This window comes from Scyliorhinus torazame, chromosome 21 (assembly GCF_047496885.1).
Source record: "Scyliorhinus torazame isolate Kashiwa2021f chromosome 21, sScyTor2.1, whole genome shotgun sequence".
Classification (NCBI taxonomy): Eukaryota; Metazoa; Chordata; class Chondrichthyes; order Carcharhiniformes; family Scyliorhinidae; genus Scyliorhinus; species Scyliorhinus torazame.
The window spans coordinates 7,078,498-7,090,868 of NC_092727.1; the positions used below are offsets into that span (position 1 = coordinate 7,078,498).

General features: G+C 41.5%; 1 protein-coding gene across 1 annotated transcript in view; it reads right to left on the reverse strand.

Moving 5' to 3' along the window:
* Positions 1 to 12,371, reverse strand: part of sorl1 (sortilin-related receptor, L(DLR class) A repeats containing) — a 227,127-nt gene that overhangs the window by 37,728 nt on the left and 177,028 nt on the right. The window contains exons 29-35 of the mRNA XM_072486394.1: positions 9,329 to 9,460; positions 8,215 to 8,349; positions 5,513 to 5,668; positions 4,007 to 4,156; positions 3,020 to 3,148; positions 2,304 to 2,427; positions 160 to 323 (exon numbers count right to left, since the gene is read on the reverse strand). Of these exons, the coding sequence (XP_072342495.1) occupies positions 160 to 323; positions 2,304 to 2,427; positions 3,020 to 3,148; positions 4,007 to 4,156; positions 5,513 to 5,668; positions 8,215 to 8,349; positions 9,329 to 9,460 (990 nt within the window). The remainder of the gene's footprint in view (positions 1 to 159; positions 324 to 2,303; positions 2,428 to 3,019; positions 3,149 to 4,006; positions 4,157 to 5,512; positions 5,669 to 8,214; positions 8,350 to 9,328; positions 9,461 to 12,371) is intronic.

The following is a 12,371-nucleotide window of genomic DNA, read 5'->3' on the forward strand; positions in this document are numbered from 1 at the left end:
CTGCATTAAGCATTTGCTTTGCAGATTTCAGCACAGAGCAAGGGAATTAGATGAGCAATTTGATTGTGGGTGGCATTATGAAAAATGTGAAACCAATTCCAGGACCTATAACCTTTCTAAATTATTTTGTTCTGTGGTGATGAAGAAAATTGCACTTACAGCCTTCTGGTGTATGAAGCGTAATACTATCTGACGCGTTGTAGACCTCAAGAAGGCAGTGCACTTGCACTTTCACCTGATAGTCTGTGTCAGGTTTCATAACAGTTATAACGAGAGCAGTTTTGTTGCCAGCTTCCAACTTCTTCCAGTGATCACCAACCAAACTGTAAGATAGAACAATTTGTCACTAAAAAGTATATCATCGAGTCCCAGAAATGTTTTATATTCTTCAGTAACTGCAGGATGCTTGTGGTGTGATAGATGAAGCCATTACCAGGTATCAGGAAGCATCTTGTTCTTCAGATGCTGACTGACTTGCTGTGCATCTCCGAATTCAAGTTTAATAACTAGAGACTCTGAACTAAACTTTCTCTTCCTTTTTTCTCCTTCTCAATTGTCTGCCTTCCCACTTCATCTAGTTTGTTTTGATTCACCTCTGACTGAAAAGGAGTTGTATTAGAGCAGTTTTAAGGACAACTGCTGATTTTCCCCTCTTCACCATAGTTGTGTCACAGTGGTCTCTTTCCTCAGATCTCCTCACAGTAATATGATTTAGATCAGAATTTCTCAACCGTTCAGTTACATTTTCTGTCCTTTTAGTTATAACACTGTACATAGAAGGTTACAAAACCTCGGGTATTTTAAATAAAATCCAATTTCACCTGCGTTGAGACTCCAGGTCAAACGGGGCTGAAATTGACCATAAACTAGCTCAGTGTTGTGACAGGTTTACAATGTCCTGGAAATCTGCTGTCCTTACCCATCTGGCCTACATGTGACTCCACACCCACAGCTGACGTGGTTGACTCCCAACAGCCCCCTGAAATGACCGCGCGAATTAGGAATGTTCAACAAATGTTGGCCTCGTCAGTGATGCCCACATCCCATGTTAGAATTTTTTAAAAATTAAATTCTCCATGGTGCCCAATGGATTCAATGGGATTTTTGCAGAGGACAATAAATTAAGCACCTTCACCCAAAATAAAGACTCTGTAGCAAAGGCAGAGATAAATATACACGTCTGCAAAATAGGACACATGCCCATTATGGTTTCTCACTGCAGTTGTTGACAATGTTGATTATGTGACATCATGTCAAAGGACCACAATCACCTGGTGTGTGGTGAGCATAATTACTGCACTGGAGAACCAGCCATTCATTACAACTGGCCAAAGTCACTACTGGATTAATGAAATATTGAAACAACAGCAAATAATAGACAGCATGTTGGCGCGTTTATGGAGACTATAAGCAATATTTTCTCAAATACCAAATTCAATTCCTAGGACTAAATTGTGCCAAACAATCATAAGGAACTCTCCATCGAGGCATTATTGAAATATTAATCCCATACAGAGTTATCAATGAAAAGCAGAAAGCTGCCCCCCCCTATCCAAACTGGACCATCAATAGCTTTCATAGTAGCCAATATACATCATGTAAACGTTTCCCAGAACTATCACTGTTCACTGATACTGCTCTTTTGATGGTTGCTAGCAATCCATTTGTAAAGGCAAACTAAAAATGTAATGAAAACGAAGGTAAAATTCATACCTCTTACAAATATCTTGGAGCATATATGCGCAACTACAGTTATGTAGGCAACAATGGCAGTGAAAATATGATTAGTTGGTCTTTTGTAGTACTGTTGGAGTGGAATATTGAACAGAACGACTGGTAGCTCTTCCAATAGCGTCATGAGATCACTACAAACTACCAGAGAAGAAATAGCTGCAATATCTGCAGGCCAGCCACTCCCCAACAAAATGAACAATGCTTCATATGGCAGGAAGCATGACTCCAGCTGGCCTCAGACAGCTTTGGGCTGAAAGTGCAGACAGTGTGCAGCTGACTTTAAAGTCCATCCTTCAATTTGGAAACAAATTACTCCTAGGCGCACACGGGTAACTCAAAAGTAAAAAAAATGTTCAACAGTATCCACTCTTTCCCCAAAAAGAAAATGTGAATTCACATGACAAATGTAACCAATTTGGGTCCAAATGTAAATTCCATGAGAGGCGGTGAAATACATGATAATTGAAAACCAGTGGCAGTTCCAGGTAACATCCAATTTGTACAAGTCTCTTTGGGGAAGAAAGGGAGAGCGGGAAGGGTGTAAAACAGAAAAACTATGGGATCATTACCTGTAGAGTACAACATAGGTACATGATGGTGGAAAATTCTTTGGGCGCTGCCACGTTAGAGAAACCGCACCATTAAAATCAAATTCCCACTGGAAATGGCGAACTTTATAGGATATACTGATAGCTTAAAACAAGGGGGAAAATGCACAAAATTAGTGCCAGAAATGTTTATAATACTGTACAAAATATTACTCTATCCATGATGACTGGACACTTTGGGATATATTAATTCCAGGCATGCAGAAATACTACAACAATTCTATTATTAAATAACCTCTTAGGTAAAGGCAAACGTGCTTGCTGGAAAATCTCAAATTGCTCATCTTGCTTTTGTGTGTGGCTTTTTTTGGCACCTCCTGGTCAACTAGTCAATCATTTAAAGCCACGCCTAACCCTATCTGCACCCAACATCCTTCCCCCTTCCACATGCGCGTCCCAATGAGAATTCTTCGATCGGGATCAGGAGCAGAAACCTCATTAATATTTCACTATTGTGCAAGGTCGCGAGGTCAAACTATCGCCACCAAGATTCAAACTTTCAGGCCTTCTTAGTCCATGTGGCAATGAACACATTTAGTGACTGAGCCATTGCAGAAGTAATAGTTCTAATTAAAAATAAAAATGTTCCGTTAGTAGATTCAGCATGATTCTTCCCCTTAAAAGGGTCAGTCAGTTTGAGCTAGATTCCAGCCTCTTACCTACTACTTGTGACTTACCTGAACAGTTCTTCTCATCACTGTTATCGGAACAGTCCAGAAATCCATCACAGCGTTCCAGTTGGCTTATGCAGGTCTCCCCATCCTCACACACAGTTCCATTCAAACACAGTAATGGAACATGGGTAGCTGAAAATGTAATTGTTCCGATAGAATGGAAGAACAAAAAAGTTTTAAATATCTGTTTGATGCAATGAAAATAAAAGGTGAAACACTAAGCAGACCATTGTACATTTGAACGTTAAAGTTAGACTCAAAACTTTTATCCCTCCCTTTCTCCTTCAGATACCATCAATTGGCACACTTCCAGTTTTCTGAAATTTAACTTTTGCAGTTTTGTACTAATTTCTATGGCGAGCAATGCTGCTTTAAAAAGAAAATATCACAGTAGACTTGCATAGTCATTATCCGAGCTTCGCTAATACTATAGATGTTTTGGATTGGATTTGTTTATTGTCACGTGTACCAAGGTACAGTGAAAAGTATTTTTCTGCAAGCAGCTCAACAGATCATTAAGTACACAAAAAGAAAAGGAAATAAAAGAAAATACATAATAGGGCAACACAGGCAAGAAAGCATACAGGCAATCTATTCCCATAATAAAAATCTTGTGATTGTTGCATAAATAAACAGTAGCGCGATGGCATTTTTCTTTTCTTTATTCCCTTCCATGGTATAAAACATTTGAACTTTCACATATACGGATATGGACCAAATCACTTACTCAACTTATCGGTTACAGGAAAACAAAAGTGACAATTTCAATGCGACCAGTTGGTGCATACAAACGTAAGGAGCAAGGAATTATCTGAAACAATTGCAGATCGAGAAGGGACACTAAGCAAATGACAGAAATTTGACTGGCCTTGAATAAGCTTGAATTTTAACCGCTTCCGAAATGAAACCTTTTAAGCACCTTGTCATTCTGCTAATTTGCAATTTAACTCAGTCTCTGATGCAGAAGTTTGTTCTAATACAAGTACTCACGGCAGTTCATTTCATCTGATCCATCACGGCAATCTCGATGACTGTCACACCGCTTCCAGTTGGGGATACACTTATGTCCTCGAACACAACGGAACTCAGAGAAGCTACACCTTCCAACAGATTTTGTAGTGGTTGATGTGGTGGTGTTTACTGCCAATACAGAACACAGTATTATAATAGCCCGCAACTTTAAAACAACCACATTACTGTCTCTTAAATACCAGACCGAGGTTAATTTCTTATGCAATGGATAAAGCGGGTTTTAAAATCGATCAATTTAGGTTGCGACATAATAAGTGGTTTACAGAAGAGGAGTTTTAAGAAAAATGTTTTTTGATTCAGTGCTTGAAATTATCAACATTAGCACTGCGAAACAAGACAGATTCTGGGAATGTGCCAGGTTGACCAAATGGTTGGGTCAGGTACAACACGGATGAATGGAGTGTACCTTTCAACCCTGCTACAACCTTCGAAGAGCGAAACATTTTTCCACAGTAGCAAGTTTTAAAAATTAAATTTTTCTATCACAACCATTTCTGTGGCTGCAAAAAGAGGCTGCCAGTTTAATGCCAACTTTGCACTTCTGTGGTCCCATATCCCTTGAAAATAGTTTTAAAACTTCCGAACATTATATTGGAAACTTAATCAGCAGGGAGAGGAGACTTCTATTCCATCACTGTGCTGGATCCAAGCCATATTCCCAGAGATAAAGTACAAATGTGCTCACTCAATCGACCACCCTCAAATTTGAGCTATCTCCTGAATTTAAATTGTAGGTCATCTGAACCATTTGATTATCTTGACATTAAACACAAGTTTAGTGGGCTGTTATTCTAGATACACAGCTGTTCAGTTGAAAATAAGTGCCATCAGGGCCAACTTTAAAGGGCAGAACAGCCCACCAATGCAAGCTATGGTCATTAAAAAGATATAGGCCAACGGAGTGAACTGCTTTCAAAACATGACAAACCATTTTAACGCGAGGAAAGAAAATTAAGCTTCCAATGGATGGCTGGCTGAAGATAAAACTTTATTTACAAAGCAGACTTTCTAACAGCAGTATCATGACTAAAAAGCAACTCTGAATGGTTTGAAGCTCCAACAAGTCAATAGGTTCAACAACTCATAAGTAATTGTTGACACGAGCACCAACAGCACAAACATTTTTCCTTTGGCCAAGTCAAGATTTAGCAGTGATTAGTTATATACGTATTAGAGAATGATACTAGCTACAATATCTCAAAGGAAATCAACTTAGTGTGGAACATAAGTGTTTATATTTAAAAGTTAATGAGCCCTGACTATTGTCTGGAACTACTGTGGTAGGTTTAAAATGTTTCCTTGATCAAAACAAGCCTAACAATATCAGGGAAAGAAAAATGTTGCTGCTTTGCACTTCTGGACAGTGATGTATATTCCCAACCGGCATATCGCAAAACAGCTTCAAAAGAAACCCTCACTTAACAACACTGCAAGGATAGGCTTCCCGTCTATATTTTTACTTACCTGAAAAGGTGGGGCAACCGTCCTCATCAGAACCATCTGGGCAGTCTTCATAGCTATCGCACACCCAACTGTTTATGATACACCCTCCAGAATTACATCGGAAATGGTTTGGACCACAACTCAAAGGAGCCGGGGTAGTATGTTGACCGACCCAACCTAAAGCAATTGTAAATACTGAGTCACATCAAGTCTTTAGCCTTTTGATGAAGTAACTTCTGGGTTTGAAATAAATTAGAAACTGTAAACTGCACTTCAGTATCCAAAATCAACCCTTCTGTTCACTGCTAATTTGCCTCCATGCTCATCAAGTCATTCATTGACTGCTGAGCAATGGTTCCGTGAGCATCAGCTGAAGCAAGGAAAGGAAAGTAGGAACTAATCACATCCATAAAATTTCCATATACACCTTCATTCTCTTTTGGCAAGTGCAGGAGATATCATAGAGGGAAGTGGTCACTTCTTGGTCGAGAACCAAAAAGTCAACTTGTCATTTGAAAAGTTCTCCTTTCTCTTGCCTTCCTCACAAAGCACTTGGTTTGATAGTGCTTACTGAAGCACAATAGTAGAATTTAAATATATTTCAACACCTTTTAGGATTCTTTTGTTATCACCGTCTTGACTCAATTATCAGGATTACTGTGCCTATACATTTGCACAAAGGTACAATTTTGTGCAGCATGAGGTTATGTTAAGAATAAAAAGCTATGAAAGTACGGAGATAAATTAAAGTAAAGTTACATAATAGCTTATCCTGCCAGATGCAATATTAAATCCAGATATCATTGCACAGAATGGATATTAAGTTACACTGGCAAGGGCTTGATGCTAGTTTTCTGTGCTTGCAAACATTGGTCATCAGCTCCAAGAGTTAGTAACCAACAGAACAAGGGGCGGGATTCTCCGACCCCCTGCCAGGCGCGGGCGGGCTCCGGGGTCCTGGGGGGTGATCTCGCCCCAGGGGATGCCCCCAGTGGCCTGCCCCGCGATCGGGGCCCCCTGATCGGCGGGCAGGCCTGCGCCGTGGGGGCACTCTTTTTCTTCCGCCTTCGCCATGGTCTTCACCATGTGCGGACTTCTGCCGACCGGCGAAGATCTTTCGACCCCAGCTGGCATGGCGCCAAAAGCCGTCCACGCCAGCCAGCAGAGCGCTAACCACTCTGGCGCGGGCCTAGCCCCTCAAGGTGAGGGCTTGGCCCCTAAAGGTGCAGAAATGGCAGCCCGACGCCGGAGTGGTTCCCGCCACTCCATCACACCGGGATCCCCCGCCCCGCTGGGTAGGAGAGAATCCCGCCCAAGCTCTTTAATGGACTAAGTAAATAAATGCACCAATGAGTATGACATCAAATCGCAGCTTAATCTAACAAGGGCAATATTCTTGACTTTGCCCTTTATTCTTACCCCCTTCAGTCATTCACTAACTTTCACCTATCCTAGATGTCCATTTGTTTGTTACCATTCAAAATGACAGCCTGATTCAGTTGATCTCACATTCACCGAATAAGGTCATGGTATAAAGCCTTAATGACTCCAGTATATAAAGTTAACTGAAGCTTAAAAGTCAGGAAAGAGAGTGTTGCATTGTCAGTGATCATGGAAAACCAAGATCCTATTTGCCTGCTCAGGTGAACTCTTAAGGGACCTCAGCTGGTTTAGCACACTGGGCTAAATCTCTGGCTTTGAAAGCAGACCAAGGCAGGCCAGCAGCACGGTTCAATTCCCGTACCAGCCTCCCCAAACAGGCGCCGGAATGTGGCGACTTGGGGCTTTTACAAGTAACTTCATTGAAGCCTACTTGTGACAATAAGCGACTTTCATTTCATTTCATTTGTATTGTCCGAGGAATAGCAGGGCGATCTCCCAGAGTCCTACCCAACACTCAGTCATTAATCATATCCAACAAAAAGCAAACTAAAAATAAATCCGTACCGTCATGTTTAGGTATGCAAGTGACTAAACTTCAAAAGTAAGCCATTTGCTCAGGATAGGACGGGTGCTGTAAGCGTCTGAAACTATAAAATTCACACTCGCTCAACTTTGTAAATTAAGTTTTGCTTCATTCTCTGTCCCCTAGTTTAGAAGGCAACAATCTCATTGAAACCTACAAAATTCTGAAGGGGCTCGAGGGTAGATGCTGAGAAATTGTTTGATCAATCGGGTAACCTTAAACACGGGGTCAAAGTCTCTGGATAAGTGCCTAATCATTTAGGACTGAGCTACGAAGAAATTACTTCACTGAAAAGGGTTACGAATCTTTGGAGTTCTCCACCCCAGAAGATTGTGAATATCCCATCAATGAATACTTTAAGGTTGCGAGACACACAAGATTTGGGGTCTCAGGGAATTGAGATGTGGGGAGCAGGCTGGAAAATAGATTTGAAATCAGCGATCAGCCATGATCATATTGAATCGATGGGCCTTTGGTCTACCCCCGCTCCTATTTCTTGTGCTATGTTCTTCTTCTGCCTCAAAAGAATTGCAACCAAGTGAAACTGACCACTCACCACAACACAGAATTCTATTATTCACTGAAAATCAATTAAATTGTGCTCTTAAAATAACATGGGTACACACAGATAATCAGATATTTTTGTGGTAATTAGTTTAAAAAGGGCTCACAATCTGCACTATTTTAGTCCGTCTGGTGCTTTACATCCCCATCAGACCATATTCACAATCACACTGATTAGATAGAATTTTTATACCAGGACAGCCATCTTCATCAGACCAGTCTCCACAGTCATTGTCTTCATCACACTTCCACCATGTTGGAATACAATTGTTATTTCGGCAGCGGAACTGAAAATATCTTGAGCAAACAGGTGCTTCAGTAGGAGATCCTGCAAAGATCAAATAAAGTTTTTTTTTTTTTTTTTAAAAGTCAACAAGAAACAAAACAAAGTGATTTACACTGTAAAGCCCAGTAACAAGTATCCAAAATAATCAGCTAACAATGGATTCCATGGTTAGACAATCTATTAAGTAATTAACTTCCAATTAACTGCCAATTCAAAAAGCCACTGTATTTCAACTTAGTGATAGCTGGCCCAAGGATAACCCGACAATTACTCTTAAAATAGAACTCTCCCTAGCACTGTATTATAAATAGACAGGACATGGATCTTCCACATTCTCGTGATAGTAAATACCAATACCGCACATGAAAGGAAAATATTAAACATGAAAGCTGTGCTCTTAAAGTGTTGAACTGCTGAGCACCACGGTGAACATTTTGAGACCCAAGTGACTCCACAATGAAATACTTCAAGGGTTGGAATTTTGGAGCCAAGTGTGAACATGGTAACCCAATACTTGGGCCAGGTAGCTTCACATGCCATGGAAATGTAGAGTATCACCCAGAAGCCTGGTTCATTAACAGCAGCGGGAGAGGTAGACCAGAGTTTCAATTCTTTTCACTTGATTCCAGGTAGCCCTGTAAATCAAGTCTTAAAGGATGATCTAGACGAGCAGCAGAAATCTCATTCAGTACACTGCACATTTTTGAGCTTGTTAATCCCCCAACAGGTTCATATGCACACTCGGGAGACTGCAAGCCGCGCGCGGCACTGCATTGAAGTGCCCGTCCCTCTTTGGGCAAAGTGTGCAATCAATCTTCTGCGAATAAGGTATAGATTGTGAGAGTGTTAAAATTCTTGATTGAGCAATTTATCCCACTCGGCTCGCTAAAAGTAATGAAACATAGCTGAACCTCAGTAAAGTGGCCACTGGTAACCCAGATGTATTTTGCATGGCAGTTTCTGCAGATTTGAACATGTTCATCAATGACAAGGCTATAGATGAGCATTTTTTCCACTTAACTGCAATTTGCTTCATCAGAGTAGTCTCCACAATCATCTATGCCATCACACTTCCATAACATGTCAATGCACACCCCATTCGAGCATGTAAAACTGAAGGGTTCACAGGTTTTACCAAACTCATCCGTCCGTGCTATAAACATAAGCATCAAGAGCAATGTGTTAATACCACCATTTATTAATTACAACCTGCTAGATTACAAACAAACCTAATAATCAATTGCATCGTATGGACCTAAAGAAAATTACACTGGCAAGTTACCTTTGCGCTGGCAGACATGGGCCATCAGCTCAAAGGTTAGAGGTCTCCTGTGTACATCTCACCTGTAGAATTTAACTGGAAGAACCTTCCGATTTGCTTATAGATGTTCCGATTTGCTTATAGATGTCAAATTATTCTTAATAGATAAAATAAACGTTTAACCTAAACCAAAGTTTAAACAGGCATGTTAATGCTTCAGGGGTGGTGGAGTTGTTGAGTGGGAGGGTTGTGGGGGGGGGGGGGGGGGGGGGTTAGAGAGAGTACTTTAATTCTGAAAAGTCCAAAGGGTGAAGTTTTTCCTTTGTGCATCTGCAACTTGACTGACCCACATGGGTCCTAGACAAATATTCTTCCCAGTTTGTTGCAATAGCAAATTGCACTGTTTTACCAAAGCAAAGACCTGCAATACTGCTGCTGCAAAAAAAAAAAGATCCCCAAGCTTTGGGTATTACTAGCCTGTGCAGTTATATCTCGGAGCTGTGCTCCAGTGGGAAGAGAGGTTGTGCTTGATGTTGGATAAGCCTGTGGAACTTTTCACAAGTTGGCTGGATGTCTAAGTTTAGTAATGGATTTCCACGCTGGGCAAACACCTGGCTGATGAAAATAACAAACTTATTTCCAGTAGTTTCTTGCTTTATTCCACTGCAGATTTACAATTTTTTGAAAAACCAAATTGGTCCTTTCAGTAACTTTACATTGCCATCAACCCCCCAGTTAAGAATAGGTTGCTGCTTCTACAGTTATAATCACCTCTGGGAAACCTTCTGTCACATTTAGGATTGAATTGGTGATTCAATTATTTTTCCTGAGAAAAGTTGAAACAGGCTAATGAAACAGCATTTTTGTAATTGGAGATGTTTTATTCCAACAACGCAGGCAGTATTTTACCAATTACCTTTGTTATTCTGGGTTGTGCTTGGTTTGGTTTTAATGTTTGTCATATGTACAATCAACATAGTTGCAGATTATAGTCAGTTGTGAAAACAATCTTGAAAGTCTGTGAGGAAGTTGATAGGGCAAAGTTGCACTCAGTGGAATGGGTTAAAGTGTGTCAATGCAAGCAAGGAGTGTCAGGATTAAGGAAGATGAACTTAGACAATGGATCAGTACTTGGAACTACAATGTTGTGGCCATCACGGAGACATGGATTTCACAGGGGCAGGAATGATTGTTAGATGTTCCGGGGTTTAGATGTTTTCAGAAGACTAGGGAGGGAGGTAAAAGAGGCGGGGGAGTGGCACTGTTAATTAGGGAGTGCACCACAGCTACAAAAAAAAAAAAAGAGGTAGTTGAGAAGGGTTTGTCTATTGAGTCAGTATGAGTGGAAGTCAGAAACAAGAAAGGGGCAGTCACTTTATTGGGGTTTTCTATAGACCCCCCCAATTGCAGCAGAGAGAGGAACAGATTGGGCGGCAGATCTTGGAAAAGTGCAGAAGTAACAGAGTTGTTGTCATGGGTGACTTCAACTTCCCTAATATTGACTGGAACCTCCTTAGTGCAAATGGTTTGGATGGAACAGATGTCAGGTGTGTACAGGAAGGATTCTCTGACTCCATATATAGATAGGCCGACTAGGGGGGAGGCCATATTGGACTTGGTGCCCGGCAACGAACCAGACCAGGTGGCAGATGTCTCGGTGGGAGAGCATTTCAGTGACAGTGACCACAACTCCTTGACCTTTACCATAGTCATGGAGAGGGATAGGAACAGACAGTATGGCAAGGTATTTAATTGGGAGAGGGGAAAATTATACTACTATTAGACAGGAGCTGAGGAGCATAAAGTGGGAACAATTGTTCTTGGGGAAATGCACAACAGTAATGTGGGGATTGTTTAAGGAGCACTTGCTGCGAGTGCGGAATAATTTTGTCCCACTGAGACGAGGAAGGAATGGTAAGGTGAAGGAGCCTTGGATGATAACAGAAGTGGAGCTTCTAGTCAAGAGGAAGAAGGAAGCTTACGCAAGGTTGAGGAAGCAAGGATCTGACTCTGCTCCAGAGGTTTACAAGGTAGCCAGCAAGGAACTCAAAAATGGACGGAGGAGCTAGAAGGGGGCATGAAAAAGCCCTGGCGAGAAGGATTAGGGAAAACCCCAAGGCATTCCACTTATGTGAGAAATAAGAGGATGATCAGAGTGAGAGTAGGGCCGATCAGGGATAGTGGAGGGAACTTGTGCCTAGAGTCTGAGGAGATGGGGGAGGCCCTAAATGAATACTTTACTTCAGCATTCACTAGAGAGAGGGACCTTGTTGCCCATGAGAACAGTGTGAACCAGGTTAATAGAATCAAACAGGTTGATGTTAAGAAGGCGGATGTGTTGGAAATTTTGGAAAGCATCAGGGTGGATAAGTCCCCTGGGCCTGATGGGATATACCAAGGTTACTACGGGAAGCGAGGTAGGAGATTGCTATGCCATTGGCGATGATCTTTGCGTCCTCATTCTCCACTGGAATAGTACCGGATGATTGGAGGGAGGCGACTGTTGTTCCTCTATTCAAGAAAGGGAATAGGGAAATCCCTGGGAATTACAGACCCATCAGTCTACGTCTGTGGTGAGCAAAAGATGTGTAGGTTAGGTGGATTGGCCATGCTAAATTGCCCTTAGTGTCTAAAATTGCCCTTAGTGTTGGGTGGGGTTACTGGGTTATGGGGATAGGGTGGAGGTGCGGGCTTGGTAGGGTGATCTTTCAAAGAGCCGCTGCAGACTCGATGGACCGAATGGCCTCCTTCTGCACTGTAAATTCTATGATTCTATAAAAAAAATATTGGACAGGATTCTGAG